At 58.2% G+C, this 15,018-nt stretch overlaps 2 protein-coding genes across 3 annotated transcripts; one reads left to right on the top strand and one right to left on the bottom strand.

Moving 5' to 3' along the window:
- The first annotated feature begins 233 nt into the window (after positions 1-233).
- LOC125696395 (zinc finger protein 777-like) lies at positions 234-5,291 on the top strand. Its single transcript, XM_048951936.1, has 5 exons — positions 234-306; positions 482-877; positions 1,770-1,896; positions 3,071-3,190; positions 3,826-5,291. Exons 1-5 carry the CDS (start codon positions 283-285, stop codon positions 4,875-4,877), a joined length of 1,719 nt encoding a protein of 572 aa, XP_048807893.1. The 5' UTR covers positions 234-282; the 3' UTR covers positions 4,878-5,291.
- Positions 5,292-8,411: 3,120 nt separating this feature from the next.
- LOC125696389 (zinc finger protein 777-like) lies at positions 8,412-14,952 on the bottom strand. 2 transcript variants are annotated; one of them, XM_048951924.1, is made up of 7 exons: positions 14,890-14,952; positions 14,263-14,559; positions 13,609-13,735; positions 12,194-12,604; positions 10,988-11,179; positions 10,238-10,351; positions 8,412-9,574 (listed from the first exon to the last, which is right to left on the bottom strand). In XM_048951924.1, exons 1-7 carry the CDS (start codon positions 14,911-14,913, stop codon positions 8,739-8,741), a joined length of 2,001 nt encoding a protein of 666 aa, XP_048807881.1. In that variant the 5' UTR covers positions 14,914-14,952; the 3' UTR covers positions 8,412-8,738. The 2 variants fall into 2 exon arrangements, with proteins under 2 accessions (XP_048807881.1, XP_048807882.1); XM_048951925.1 differs by having other exon boundaries at positions 10,988-11,176.
- Positions 14,953-15,018: the final 66 nt, after the last annotated feature.

The following is a 15,018-nucleotide window of genomic DNA, read 5'->3' as shown; positions in this document are numbered from 1 at the left end:
ATTGAGGGAGCGGCTGGAAGTGGAGGAGCTGGGAATGGGGGGGGAGGTCGGGATCTGGGGTTGTACGGGGAGAAGTGGGAACTCCGCGCTTCTGTGAACGATTCGGGGTCTTTGGGGACTGGGAGGAGCGAGCGGGGTCGTGGGAGGCGTACGGCTGAGTGACGTCTGGATCCGGGGCAGTGCGGAGGGCCGGGCGGCGCTGAGGGAGCGGAGGGGCGGCGGCGCCTCGGCGGGCCGCGAGAGGGCGCCATCGCGCGGCGGCGGCGGCGGTGTGGGGTGGCCATGGCCCGGTGGGGCCCCGCTCAGGTACGGGCGCGGCGGGCGGCGGGCCTCCCTTCCACCGCGATGCCTGACGCCGCGGGGAGCCGGGAGCGGGACCCGCCGCGGCGGGGAGGACGGGCCCGGGTCGGGCCCCGCCACCGCGGGGAGGGCGCGGGAGGGCCCCGCCGCGTCCCTGACCTCCTCCTCTCCCCGCCCGCAGGAGCCCGAGTGGGGGCCCGACGCCTGGCAGCCGCTCCCCCCGCAGCCCCCCGGCCCCGTCGCCGTCCCCTCCGAAGGGGCGAAGCGGCCGCCGGCGGTGCACGAGATCTCGCTGTGGACGGTGGTGGCGGCGGTGCAGGCGGTGGAGCGGAAGGTGGAGGCACAGGCCGTGCGGCTGCTGAGCCTGGAGGGCCGCGCGGAGACGGCCGAGAAGAAAATGTCGGAGCTGGAGAAGGCCGTGCTGGAGGTCGGCGGGCAGCTGGAGCGCCGCTGGGCCGCGCTGAGCGCCCTGCTGAGGGACAGCGCGAGGCGGCTGGAGCACGTCGAGAGGCAGCTGCGGAACAGAGCCGGCTGGGTGCCGCGGAACGGGCTGGGAACCGGCGGGGATGAGCCTCAGGTGACGGGGGGGAGGCGACAGGGTGAGGGGTGGGTCCTAGGGCGCGGGGGATGAGCTCCAGGGAACGGGGTTGAGCCCGAAGTGATGGGAGATGTGCCTTAGGGCACGGGGGTGAGCCTCAGGTCTTGGGGGTGCGTCTGTGGTGTGAGGGGCGAACGCGGGGGATGAGCCCCGGGGCACAGGGAGTGAGCCTCAGGTAGTAGGGATGAATCCCAGGGCACAGCGGATGAGCCCAGGGTAACGTGGGACGAGCGCCAGGGAACAGGCAGTGAGCCCAAGGTAACGGAGATAAGCTCTTGGTAACGGGGATGAGCCCTGGGGCACAGGGCACGAGTCCTAGGGAGTGGAGAACAAGCTCGGAGTAACAGGGGCCAAGGGCCAAGTGTAAGGTAGCAAGGGTGAGCCCTGGGGAATGGGGTCCAGCCTCAGGAAATCTGGGACGAACTTCATCCAACGAATGTGCGTAAGGCAGTGAGGATGCGCTCAAGGTAACGGCGCGGGTGGAATGCTCTTGTGGGTGTTGTGCAGGGCGGGGCAGCAGGGATGTGGCTCCTTCCAAGCTTTGCCTTGAGCCCTTCCAGCTCCTCCCCATCTCCAGTGAAAAAAAGGGAACAAAAGTACAGATGTAGCCCTGCTGAGCCCTGCTAGTTGCCTTGCAGGGTAGGATGCCTTCCCGTACATGTCGTGCTCTGATGTGATGGGGACTGCCCCAGGTTGATGGCGTGGATCTGGAGAAGGAGCTGCAAACCTCCTTGCTGTTAGGGGAGAGGCCTCAGGCCAGGGCATGTGGCCTTTCCCCAAGAGCTCTGTGCTGTCACACAGGCGTACAGGGGAGCTGTGTGGGGAGAGACGAGGCAAGACAGTGCTCAGGAGGTGCCTCCTGCCATTCCAGGTCCCTGCGTCAGGTGAGGACGATGCTGCCTGTTTGGCAGAGCAGGAGTGGGGCGGTGTGGACAGCCGGCAGCAGGAGCTGTACAGGATGGAAGTGAAGGGGAGCTACGAGGCTGTGGTCTCTCTCGGTGAGATTCATTCCCTGCGCTTGTGTCAGACTGTCATATCCTATGCTGAACTTTGCTTTGCATAGGTTACTGTGTTATCTGGATATTTGGAGAACAAGCAGTGAATGGTGAGGCCTTGGCACTGTTAGGGTTTGGTCACGGGTGACAGCTGTGCGTCACATCCTCAGCCTTTGGTGGTTCTCAGCACTGGGGGAACGCTGTGCCTCGCTGGCACGGCGCTCTGCAATCCTGCCTTCCAGTACAGGTGTTCCCCTGCACACGTGCACCACCCTGGAGGAGTTTGCTGGGAGCGGTCCTAAATTTTAGCACTGGTTATTTTGAGCTGTAATTTTAAAACGGTGATAAAGTCCAAAGTTCAGTTCTTGCTGAGGTAACTAAAATCAGTCACCTGGCATGGCTGACATCAGCCTCCTTGCTCTACCTGTCCTGCAGAAGCTGCGCCCAGGCCCCAGCTGTGCAGGAGCAGCTCTTCCCTGAGGGGTGCTGGTGTTGAATCATAGAATCATAGAATCACAAGGTTGGAAACGACCTATAGGATCATCCAGTCCAACCGTCTCCTCATCACCGTTGCCACCACAAGCACTAAACCATCTCTCACAGCTCCTCATCCAGGCACCTCTTGAACACTGCCAGGGACGGCGACTCCACCACCTCCCTGTGCAGCCATTGCAGTGCCTGACCACCTCTGAGAGAAAAAGTTCTTCCTTATGTCCAACCCAAACCTCCTCTGGTACAACTTGCGGCCATTGCGTGTGCTGCTTGTTGCCTGGGAGAAGAGGCCAAATCCCTCTTCACAACAACCTCCCTTCAGGAAGTTGTACAGTGCAATGAGGTCTGCCCTGAGCTCCTCTTCTCCACACTGAACAATCCCAGCTCCCTCAGCCGCTCCTCATATTTGTGCTCCAGACCCCTCACCAGTTTTGTTGCCCTTCTCTGCACACGCTCCAGGGCCTCAACATCTTTCCTGTAGTGAGGAGCCCAAAACTGAACACAGTACTCGAGGTGCGGCCTCACCAGTGCTGAGTAGAAGGGGATGATCACCTCCCTGCTTCTGCTGGCCACACTATTTCTAATGCAGGCCAGGATGCTGTTGGCCCTCTTGGCCACCTGGGCACACTGTGGGCTCATGTTGGTGCCCAGGATCAGCTCTTTGCACACCTGCTTCTTCCCCCAGGGCCCGGGGACGCCAGTTCCAAATCTGCTCTGCTGTTGCCAACTGAGGATGGGGAGGATTCAGCTTCCAGGACCCACGGGCTGCTGGAGGAGGGAGCTGTGTTGGGGCACGGTGGTGGCGGTGAGTCACAGCAGTGGTGGCATTGATGGCACTGCAGTGAATGCCAGGGGTGGTGGGGAAGGGTTGTGTGCAGGTTGAGTGAATGGAAATTGAAAATGGAGAAGGAAAATCAGTGCCGAAGGGGGAAGGAAATCTGGAAGAGACCACACCAAAACTCTAAGCCCAGAGCAGCACACTTGGCAAGAGAGGAAAAAGCGTGGGCAAGGCTTAGTGTGAGAGTGGCTCTGTGGCTTCTCAGTCCTGCTCCTGGAAGGTTTTGCTTTGGTCACTTCCTCTAGATTTACCCAACTAATCTCTGCCGTTCCTAACAGAGTTCCCTGCAGGACAGAGGACTCTGCAGCTGCACTGTTGTTTTCATGTTTTCCTGTTTTGGGTTCTTTATGAATATTACATCATTGGTCCACTGAATGTCCCCAGGGAGCCCCCAGCAGACACAGCGCCTTCCTGCCTTGTGCCCTTCTCCCCCTTTGCTCGTGGTAGATCCCTCTTGCTCCATCTGTAGCAGCACATTTGCTGGTTGTCTGCTCATGTCTCACCCGCGTGCTGCAGGGGAAGGCCAGCTTCTGCTCCACTGCTGGGGATACAGGCATGGGAGAGCTTTATTTTGCTGGGAATGAATTACTGTTTCTCAGCAGGTGAGAAGATCGTGATCAAGACAGAAGAGCAGCAGCCGCAGGAGGAAGGACTGGAAATGCTGGCTCTGCCACAGGTGTCCTCTGTGAGGCTGGAAGAGGAGGTTCCCCTGGGCCAGGAGCCGCCGGTGCCTTGGGAGAGCCACGCCGTCATGGACGAGCAGAAGGCGGCAGCAGAGGGCTTAGGGGAGCTCTGCAAACACGGGGCTGCTCAGCCTGACTTCAAACCTGCGGTCATCCCAGTGGAAGCTCGCCCAGCCCCGGCCTTGCATTTCGCATCAGAACAGGGGCACGGCGCGGAGACCGAGCAGCCATTCGCTCTGCCCCAGGGGATGCTGCTGGGGGAGGACACCGCCACAGAGGCCGCCTCGACGCAGGCTGGCACAGAGGAGCACGGCCCGCCTGGCGCGGGGGATGAACCCCGTGTGCCGCCACCACCGGGCTGGAAGAACGTCCGGCTGAAACGCAGCCTCCTGGCGCGGCAGCAGAGCCACGCGAGGAAGAGCAACGGCTCCTTCATCTGCACGGCCTGCGGGAAGAGCCTGGCCCACCACGCCGCTCTGCTGCGGCACCAGCGCCTGCACACGGGAGAGCGGCCCTTCCAGTGCCCTGCCTGCGGGAAGAGCTTCAACGAGAAATCCAACCTCAACAAACACTACCGCATCCACACCGGGGAGCGGCCCTACTGCTGCCCCGCCTGCGGCAAGGGCTTCATCCAGAAGCACCACCTGCAGAAACACCAACGCATCCACGGGGTGCAGCTGCGGGGCGGCTGGGCGGGACGGCCGCGTGCCAGCGCAGCCGGGGAGCGGCTCTACCGCTGCATCGAGTGCACGGAGAGCTTCCCCATGCAGACGTTGCTGGAGGAGCACCAGCGCCGGCACACCCAGCAGCGGCCCTTCCAGTGCAGCGGCTGCAGCAAGAGCTTCCGCCACCGGCAGTCCTTGAACCACCACCAGAAGGTCCACGCCGTGGCCAACGCTCCCGCTGCCAGCTTGCCAAACCGCGGGCCGGGGACGGACCGCTGCAAGCCGCTGACCCAGGATAATCCGTAGCACGAGGGCTGCAGATGGGATGGAAGGGGCGGCGTTTCTGCAGGCGGAGAGGTGCGGCAGCCTGCGGTGGAGGGCAGCCGGCATCACAGCCCCACGGGGATGAGGATGGAGCCGGCTGATCCACTGCGTGAGCACGAGGAGACCGAGTGGCCCTGGACCCACCGGAGCCGGTCTGGTGGTAGGGCTGAGCTGGGCTGTGCTGCTACCCGGTGGAAAAAGGCTGAGCCAAAGAGCAGCTCGGTGTGTTGGGCACTGTGGGACGGGGAGCGGAGCGCTTGAAATCAGGGTTACTTCAGTTCGTAACAGCGTTGAGGTTGGCTGGGGAGTGCGGGTGCCCAGGGAGAGGCTGTTGTTGCTGGGACAACCGGAGTCACCGTACAAACGGGGAGAGGTTTGGATAAAGGATTGGACTGACGCCATCTCCTGTTGAGCTTGGGTGTCGATGGGGCCGGAGCCACAGCGGGAGCACCGCGGTACTGTCCTTGCATGCCTGTCACCCCACGTCCCCGCCGAAACCCTGTGCTGTCTGGAGTGACTTCATGGGTGCTGCTGCCCGCCTGGGGTCTCGCCCAGCTCTGAGCCTGGCGATCCTACAGAGATGCAGAGCTCCTATTGACAGCCCTATTCAGCTGCAAACTGCGGCTCTTGGGCAGCATTAGCACAACAAAGCCGTTATCTGCCCTCTGCTCTGCCCCATGGCCTGCCAAGGCTCCATCGCCCATGGGCAGTCCCTCCTCCTCCTCTCCTCAGCCCAGCTTTTGTGATTTCGGTCCTGTCACACCGTGTCCCAGGTGCCCTTGCCGTCATGCATCCCAACACAAGCAGACGCTGCACTTGCAGCCCAGAAGCCGACCGTGCTCTGGGTACAGCAGGTCGGTGTACCTCTGCTATGTGGGCAGGCTGAGAGCTGCCTGGACGCAGCCCTGCGAGGGCAGCACTGGGTGGCCCCACTGTGAAGGATGTGGGCACAGCACCAAGGACTGATGGCCACGGCCACCACGGTGCCTCCCAGCAGAGGGGATGCTGAGACTGGACACCCATCCTGGCCAGATGATGCGTGGTAACAGCGGCCGCGTGGGACACGGCATGAAGGAGGGGACAATGGCGTCCTAGGGATAAGGGGGATGACAATGGCAGCCTGGTGACACCCTGTGGACGGTGGCAGAACTGAGGCCGGGCCTTGAGCACAGTGGTGCCGATGCGTTGGGCGTAGCCTTATCTGCGCTCCCCCCCCCTCTCAGCAATGGCCGAGAAAATGCCCCCCAGCGCCCCCTGCCCGTTCTGTGCACTGCGTGCTGGGAGGCCGTGCCCTCATGACGCAGCGTGGCCACTGCCATGGGCCAGTGATGGCCAAAGATGCCCTGTGAATGTCCCATGTTGGACGGGACCCACAAGGACCACTGAGTCCGATCCCTGGCCACATACAGGGCCACCCAAATGCTCTGTTTCAGAGCAGTGTCCCAATGCTCTGCGAGCTCCAGCAGCTCAGGGCTGTGCCCACCGCTCTCTGGGGCAGTGCCTCTCTACCCCCCACCCTCCCCTGACGCAGCTCCATGCCATACCCTCACACCCTCAGGCCCACATTGGCAATGGGGACCCACATGAGGGACTTCCTGGGTGAGATGGAAGCAGTGCAGCTCTGGGAGCCATAGAGGTGTGTGCAGGTGCAGCCATACACACAGATCACTGTGCATGCCAGATGCTCAGAGGGCAGATCTTCCTTAAGCTGCACAGTGCAGCCCCTGCTCCCTTCTATGTGAGCAGCACTAACACATACACCTGCAGAAAGATAACCAAGAACAGGGCGCACATACAGACAAAACATTTTACTGATTCCACAGCCTGAGAAAGGGATGAGAGATTTCCTACAAAAGACTGGTCCCACTCACAAAGCAAATGCTCCAGGCCCATCTCCTCCCCGCAGCCCCCAGACTCAGAGGTGTGTGATGACACCATTGCAGCAGCTGACTTGCCCTGCAGTGCAGGGATTTACTGTGACAGTTACCTGGGCAGGGACAACCAATATCAGCCCTCGCTGCAGCAGAGCTTGCTGCCAGACCATCACCTCACAGCCTGCAAGGCAGCAGCCACCCCTGTCTCATGGAGCTTCGCAGTGCCACGGTGCTGGGGACAAGTGCAGGGCAGCGTGAGAATGGCCTGGAGCATTTAAAGCAGGGCACAGCAGTGCAGCCCAGCCCTGTCCTGTGCACCATGGATGCGTGCGACAGGAAGTGGCCCAGGCAATGTCACCTTGTGGCCCTTCAGACCTTAACAGGTGGCCAGGAATGAAAAATCTAAAGTAATTGGTTCCCCACACACCCTGCCCAGAGAGGGGCACACGCTTCATAATTTCAAGTAATCACATCAAACAATTAAATGGAGAAAAAGAACTCAAGTGTGCTAGCAGCTTGGCCTGCGTGGCGATGCCAGCAGGGCTTCTCTCTACACGTGGTTTGTGTTCCCCAGCAGAGCATCTGGTGGCTCACGTGGTTCCTGGGGCCACCAGTGCCCCTCTGGCCTGGCTTTGTCACCTACCAGGCTGCCTCTCCGTGGGACAGCTGAGGTAGCTAGCGTAACTATTCTTCCACGTGGTTAGTTATAGAGGAGTTGTGCATGGCTTCTGGGCACAGCAGGGACGAGCAGAGGGAACACTCCAGTGCAGAGAAGCTGACATAGCAAGACCCACCTGGACACCTTCCTGTGCAACCTACCATAGGGAACCTGTGTGAGCAGGAGGGTTGGACTGCAGGATCTCCAGAGGCCCCTCCTGACCCCTATGCTTCCGTGATTCTGTGTCAGCCAACACATCCAAGGCAAGGGGGTCCCTGTGCAGGCTGTGCTGCAGCACAGGAGGAATCCTACCTGCAGAGTTTTCTTAAAAGCATTCTTAGCTTTTAAGAGGCTATTAGCCATCTTGAAGGCTGGCCTTCTTCAAGGGAAGATTGCTGCTGGGACCCGACCCACAGCATCCCTGCAGAGTCGCGGGTTGTCCTGTTCTGCCTGTCTTCCAGCTCAATGGACTGGTGTTCCCCAGCAGATCTCACGTTCAGTGGATTTAATCAGCAGGATGGGTTATCAGACAAGCATGGCCAGGACATGATGGGATCTCACAAGTGCCCCGTTCTCCACCTGGCAATCGTGGCCAAGAAACAGTCACCAAAATGAAGAGCTCATTGGGAATTCACTCTAATTTTCCAGTCTGAGACCCTTCTGTCCTTCCACTTCACTGTTAAATTCTGTTTCCAAAACAAAGTGGTCGGCTCCAGCATCAAATAACAGCTGAGCTCAACAGCTGCTTACAACTTCCTTTGCTGGGCTGCAGGAGACATACCTGCTCATGTGGGGAGGTCAGTTTGGGACAGTTCCATGCATCAGCCAGCAGACACAAAACTGAGGGACAGTAAAGCATTTTGTATCACCAGAGGCTTCCGTAATTTGTTCTACATAACGGCATCCAGGCTTTGATTCATTCTGCAACCACGGGAAGTCCATCTGATAGATGGCACACCATCCCAGTGTGTGTAAAAATCCATCCTGATGCTCAGTTTCTCCCTAGGGAAACAAGCAATTTGGAATCTCTCCTGTTGTCGTTTGTTGCCTCCCAAACTGCCACCCTATTTCCTAGTTTCACAACAGGCCGGACTGCGCTCCCACCACAGCAGTGGATGCGGCAGTTCTTGAATGGGAACCGGTGCTGCTGAAGGGTGCCTTCCAAGTTGGGATATCACAAGTCTAGGATTATCTGGGAGTATGTGTTCTGCAGCAAGCACCAGGAGTGCCTTCACTGAACAGCTCTGGCTGCACTTCTCAAGTGCCTGGTTCAGCGTGTGAGCAGCGCTCTGGCCGGGCATCCGGGGCTCCTTAGGGCTGCGGCCAGCCGGCCGTTGCTGCAGGCTGCTCTGCTTTGGGCTGCTGGTTCTCCAGGGCTTTCTGGCGTTCGTGTATTTGCTCGTGGCGCACCAGGTGAGTTTGGCGGCTGAAGCATTTCTTGCAGGTGGCGCAGCAGTACGGCTTGTGGGTCTTCAGGTGACGCTGGAGGGAAGAGGGGCACGAGAGACTCTTGTTGCAAAGGTTGCATTTAACCACGTTCCTTGTATGAGTGCTAGGCATTTGCTGTTGTGACAAATAGGGTCTGGATGGCTCCTCCTTGGCCTGGCCCAGCCAGGACCCCCCTGCACGTGTCCCGTAAGCCAGGCTTTGGGCACTGCCATGAAGAGACCTGCAGAGCTTCTTCCTCGGCCCCATCCTCAATTCCGGGTGGGTGTTCCCCCACACCTTGGCCGCAAAGGCCCTCTCTTGTGTGTGGATGCCCTGGTGAAGGACCAAGCTTTTTTTGTCGGTGAAGCTGATCTCGCATATCGTGCACTCATAGGGCCCCTCCTTGGCGTGGCTCCGCTGGTGGATGATGAGGTTGATCTTCAGGCGGAAGCGCCTTCCGCACTCGGTGCAGGGGTGCGACCACTCGCGCACGTAGCCGCGCCGGCAGTCGCCCATCAGCAGGCTGCTGCTCGCGTACCTGCTTGGCTTCTTCTTGCTCTTGGTTTTGGCTTGCTCTCCTGGGCACTTCTGGACCTCGGGGCCAGGAGAAGGCGCAGATGCCTCTTGTGAGGCCACGGGCCTTTCCTCTTTCACCTTGACGCTTACAGGAAGAGAAGCCGCTTCAGAGGCCTTTTCATTTTCTGACAGAAAGATTTCCTCTGGAAAGAGACAACGGAGCCGTGAGTCACTCACCCTCAGAGCAATCTGATGCTTTGGTAAGGTCTCAAAGCACTGAGCACACTTCTTAATTGAGCTGCCAACAAATCTGAGAATGCAGTGTGGAAAGGCGCAGGTGCTGCTGCAGAGTTGCTGCCCACATGCATGAAGCAGACCAGTGGTGCCAGGGCCAGATGTGCTGCTCCCAGAACTCGGCTGTGCTGCGCTGAAGTGCCACCAGGGCAGGTTGTGCAAAGAGAGCCGCCCCAAAAGCCACAATACCAACAACGGCCACGAGGTGTAGCACGATAAAAAGTGATGGGAGGGCTGCGTTCTGCAGAACCTCCAGGCTCTTTGCTCCTGTCAAACTTGCATCTGTCAGTAAATGCCAAATGTTACAGGCAAATGAGCCCATTTCCCCTAATTTCTGACAGAACCATCTCCAACTCATTACTTCTGTGGAGATGATAGAGCTGAACACTGTGCCCTGCACCACAGCCCTTCCTCACTGGGTAGCTGTCCAAAAATCTGTCATGGAGTTCACTAGATCAATCTACACCCATGACAGCAGCAAAAGACACATTCCCCTCAGCCCTCATTCCAAGCCTGTTGGAGCTGCTCCCTGCCTGCTGTGCGCTGCATCCTCCACATATGGGGATACTCACCAGAGCCAAACTCTGCTGGGTCATCTTCCACCTCTGAGTCAGGATGATCTTCCCTGCTTGCCTCCTTTTTCTGTGCACTCATGGACAAAACACGCATCACCACCCTGGGAAATTCTGTTTGTAAAGGAGATAAAAGCAATTTTAAACATCCCAGTTTTCTGTCTCCTTGCTTTGGTGTGGTGCTACCTGGAGATGTGTGACATGCATGGTGAGGCACTGGCACGGGCTGCCCAGAGGGTGGGGGTCAGCATCCTTGGAGGTGTTCCACAACCACAGAGATGTGGCACTGAGGGACGTGGTCAGAGGGCATGGTGAGGGGGGGATCATGGCTGGATTAGATTTCAGTGATCTTTTCCAACCTTAATGATTCTATGACATCAAAAATGTGCAAGGCATCAGCAGGAATTGGAATGAAGCCACACAGCAGGATCAAAAGCAGAGAGAGATCTGGGAAGAGCTACCAAAGTGCCACAAGCTGTCACTTCTGCACAGCAGCCTACTCCCTCCTCAACTCTCTCCACTGACCCTACAGATGGCATTTCTTCCATGACTTGCCTTCAGAACATTAAACACCTTCCATTTTCCCTAGTAGCACATTAATAGCACACCCCAGGACTTCTGCCTTCCCCTGCTAGTGCTCCTCTAAGCACAGAGGCCAGCCATACCCTCCTTCAGACACTGCTGGGAGATCTGACAGCAGGGACAGGAACAGCTAGAGAAGCACTTCCTCCTGTCACCCTGGGAACTTACTTGTGCAACCTTTCAAATGGACTTTTTCTTTTCCCACAGTCTCTTTCTTCTGGTCCATCGCTTTCAGTGTTTGTGGGGGTTCCTGACTGTCTTGGATAAATGGCGCTGGGGGCTCCTGGGCATCTTGGATACAGAGCTCTTCATTCTTATCAGTCTGGGATGGGATGTCAGGATTGGACACAGCAGACTCTGCTTAGGGATAGAGAAGCAGATGACAGCATGTTTTGTTAGGAACTGGCCGCAACAACACTCTGCTGAAAGGTCAGAAACTTCAGAACGACCGTTCCTCCTTAACCCCAGAGATGGCAGGCAGGAAGGACAGACACAAATGCTACCTGTGCTCTAACAGGGAAAGTGGTGCTGATTTCATGGTGTTATGGTAGGATCCGCCCATAAGGCACAACTGCAGCTCAAGTACAGAGAAAATCTGAGTAACAGAACGTGACTTGAAATCTGAACGGAGAGGGAAAAACCATGCCCATGAACATCACTTTCTATCTCCTAAGGAGCTTCGTAAACCAACCTGCAGTCATGACAGGGCTCCTATAGTTTTGGAGTAACTTTCCAAGGACAGAGCCTGCCCTTTGCCTGTCAGCATTCACTCCACCCTTCCTGAAGCTTCTGTAGCCCCCAGCTTGTACTTTCAACAAGAAATAGCTCTCAAACACAGCTCCACCTCTGGCTCTGACTGCAGCTTTCCAGCATCTTCTACCTTTCTTGCCTGGCCTTCAAAATCTGGCAATTAATTTTTCCAACTCTTTCTTGCCGTGCCCCACTGCTCTCCTGACTCCTTTTGCAGTCCCCAGAGCTAGCAAGGCTGCTCCAGCCTCCTCCCTCCACTGCAGGCTCCTTCTTCCAACGAGGTCTCCTCTCTCAGCAAAGCAAGCAGTACTGTCTTCAAAAGCATTAGGGCTGATGCGTGCAATCAGGTGGAGGACTGCAGAACTGCACAGGAAAAGGGCTGGAAGAGACCACGAGGTTTGCCCTGCTGCTGCAGGCTCTACTCGAGCCCTTTGTCTCCACAGGATTCATCTGGCCAAGCATAAACATTTCTCTTGGGTAGCTGTCCAAAAATCTGTCACAGAGTTAACTAGACAATACAATCAAAAGAACCTCAGAGCAGGTCATTCCTATCAGACATCAATGGGAGATCTGACAGGGCTGAGACAGGACCTGCCACGTCCCTCTGGCACATGTGAAACTTACCCCTGTCAGCTTCCACACGGACATCTTTTCCCAAAGCCTCCTCCACCTGGTCCATCTCTTCTGGTGCCTGCAGGGGCTCCTGGCGACCTCCGATGCACGTCTGCAGGGTACTGTGGCCATTGATGCACGTTTGTGTGGGCTCCTGACCATCTCTGAGGCGTGTCTTCAGCTGCTCCTCACTGTCTCTGCTGCAGCCCTGCATGGGCTCCTCCCTGCCTTGGATGTGTGCCTGCAGAGGTTCCTCACTGCCTGGGCCGTGTGTCTGCGTGAGCTCCTGCCCATCCTGGACGGTCTGGGGGGGTTCTGGAGCGCCTTGGTCCAGCGTCTGCGGGGGCTTCCAACAGTCTTTGACACAGAGCTCTTCACCCCTCTCAATTCGAGACAGGATGTCAGGCTTGGACACGGCATAGTCTGCTCAGAGAAGCAGAGGACAACAGGTTTTGTTAGGAACTGGCTGTTACTGTAGCAAATTGCCCGGCCCCAGAGGCTGGCAGGCGGCCTGGACAGACGCAGACCTCCCACCTGCACTGACACAAGGGAGAACAGTGGTTCCGTGGTGGGATTCACACATCAGCACAGCTGTTGCTCAAGTACAGCAAAGATCAAAATAATGGACGGTGACCTAAAACCTCAAAGGAGAGGCTCTGAATTTAACATTTTCCTCCAGTCTCAGCATTAGCAGTGATTTGAAGATGGCTGATCCATTGCTATCGGATTAGTTCAGTTCTGAGGCTGGGACAGAAAGATTCCTGCTCCATAGAGACGGCTGTGTCAGATGGACGATTTTAAGAACAGGTTTGCTGTTTCTACAGAGTACTGCTAGAAAAATGAAGTCTCTACTGAGAAAAGTGAAGTCTCATTGTCAGCAACTGCATGGACCACCACGCTACCAGTTGCCCAAGAAACAGTTTCTGATAAGAAACATCTTCTAGCCCAAACCATCCAAGAACATGTCAAATGTCCTTAGAAGGACTGAACATGATTAAGTTGGTTCTTTACCAAGGCATGTGCAAATGTCCCTGTCGCTTTACATCAGTGCTAAAAAGACAGAAAACAAAACGTCGTTCAAGATGCAATTATCAGACTTCACCTAGATAATTCCTGAACCGCGCTGGAAGATCACGATGGTTCCCTGACCATCCTGAATCCTCTCATACAGTCATTAAGAACAGCATCACACATGGATATATTTTTTTTAATAATAGATGCTGTTTGCATTATTATCACTACTATCAACTATTACTAGTGTATATCACTTATAGGTTTTGTTTACTGGTAACAAGCAGGAAGGATGGAAAATGATTGGCTGCCCAGGTTCTGCAAGCCATGGGCAGTCAGCCCCACTGAACAAGAGAGAAACAGCCCGAGTTAAACACAAGAGAAGCTCACTGGGAGAAGCAGAGCCCGTGCCTTACCCAGGGAAATCAGGGTCTCGTAGTTACCCCTCATCACAGCTTTGTACAGATCCTTCTGCCAGCTGTCCAGTCTCTCCCACTCCTGCTCGTTGAAGTACACGGCAATGTCATCAAATGTGACGGGTACCTGGAACCACAAATTAACATTACGTTACGCTTGGTGACTCGGTTGCTGCAATTACAGATAACTGGAAGTAGCACACATGAAGGGAACGCCTGGCTTCGGTCGCAGGAGCTGAGGGCAAAGCACGCCTGGCCACGCGGGGGGTGCAAGTCATGGTTTCACAGGTGCTCATCTGCCCCAGCGCATCGCTGAGAGCAGAGAGCTCCAGCATTTCCACAATTTGTGGTGTCTGTGCTTCCAGGGCCCACGTGCACAGCCAGCTGTGGGCTGCAGATCCTCAGACAACTCAAGGCGGGAGCGGCACCAGGGACAGAGCTGCAGGACTATAGCACGAAACCGCAGCCCACGCTGTAGGTACGACGGGTCTGCGCCGTGCTCTCTGCCACATCTCTGTGCACTGATGCTGGCAGCAGCGCAGCTCCGGGGCTCAGCACCCCAGCCGCGGGGATGGGGACCGGCCCTTCCTCACCACCGAGGCGCTTAGGGCTCACGGCACCGGCAGGACCGCGAGCGCAGCCCCGCGCCTTCACCTTGGGCACCTCGCCCCTGGTGCTGGGGGGCAGCCGCAGGATCCAGAAGTTCCTGTTCTTCAGCAGGTTCTCCACGTTGTCCAGGCGCTGCTGGAGGTGCCCGTAGCCCTGTAGCAGGTTGCCCAGTGCCGCCAGGTTGCTGCCCAGCTCTCCCACCAGGTTCTCGAAGGCCAACAGCCGCCGCTCGGCCTTCTCGGTGCGGCTCCAAAGCTCTCGCAGCTGCCGGGCCTGAGCCTCGCCCTGCCCCGCGGCCTGCGCGGCCCGAGCCCTGCGGGTGCGCGTGCTCCACGACGAAGCCTGCGAGGAGAACAGACGGGGCGGGAGGCCGGGTCGGAGCCCGGCGCCGCGGGGCGCTCTGGGGGAGCCCCGCGCAGCCCACACCGCGCCCGACCGCCGGAGGCGCCGCCGCCCGGCCGGGCCGCTCCGCTCCAACCGCCGCCGGGCCCAGAGGCTCCACGCCCCTCACCCACAGCCCCAGCACCCCGGGACCCCCGGCGCCACGGCATGCACCCCCCCAGAAGGGACCCCCGCTGTCCCCGACCGCCGTTGGGCTGTAGGGGGCCGCTGCCGGGCCGGCCCCACCAGGCAGACCCTCGGAACCCCGCGGGGCCCGGCCCCGACCCTCACCTCAGCGAGGCCCGGGCAGGACATGGCCGCCGCCGCCGGCACCGCGCGCCCTGAGGCCGCCGCGCTCCGCCGGGCCGCGAGGGGGCGCCTCCCGCTTGGGCGGGGCCGAGCGCGGGGATCGGGCGCCAC

The sequence above is a fragment of the Lagopus muta genome, chromosome 7, assembly GCF_023343835.1.
Source record: "Lagopus muta isolate bLagMut1 chromosome 7, bLagMut1 primary, whole genome shotgun sequence".
NCBI classification, from domain to species: domain Eukaryota; kingdom Metazoa; phylum Chordata; class Aves; order Galliformes; family Phasianidae; genus Lagopus; species Lagopus muta.
The sequence above is the reverse complement of the archived record's forward strand: the minus strand, read 5'-3'. Positions and strand labels throughout refer to the sequence as shown.

Bases quoted from the DNA above. Each gene is read 5' to 3' on its own strand.
- LOC125696395 (XM_048951936.1), top strand. From the start codon at position 283: ATGGCCCGGTGGGGCCCCGCTCAG. The intron at 878-1,769 runs GTGACGGGGGGG...CTGCCATTCCAG, and splicing joins CCGGCGGGGATGAGCCTCAG to GTCCCTGCGTCAGGTGAGGA. The intron at 3,191-3,825 runs GTGAGTCACAGC...GTTTCTCAGCAG, and splicing joins GTTGGGGCACGGTGGTGGCG to GTGAGAAGATCGTGATCAAG.
- LOC125696389 (XM_048951924.1), bottom strand. From the start codon at position 14,913: ATGTCCTGCCCGGGCCTCGCTGAG. The intron at 14,560-14,889 runs GTGAGGGTCGGG...TTCTCCTCGCAG, and splicing joins CCTGCCCGGGCCTCGCTGAG to GCTTCGTCGTGGAGCACGCG. The intron at 9,575-10,237 runs GTGAGTATCCCC...GTCTCTTTCCAG, and splicing joins CCCAGCAGAGTTTGGCTCTG to AGGAAATCTTTCTGTCAGAA.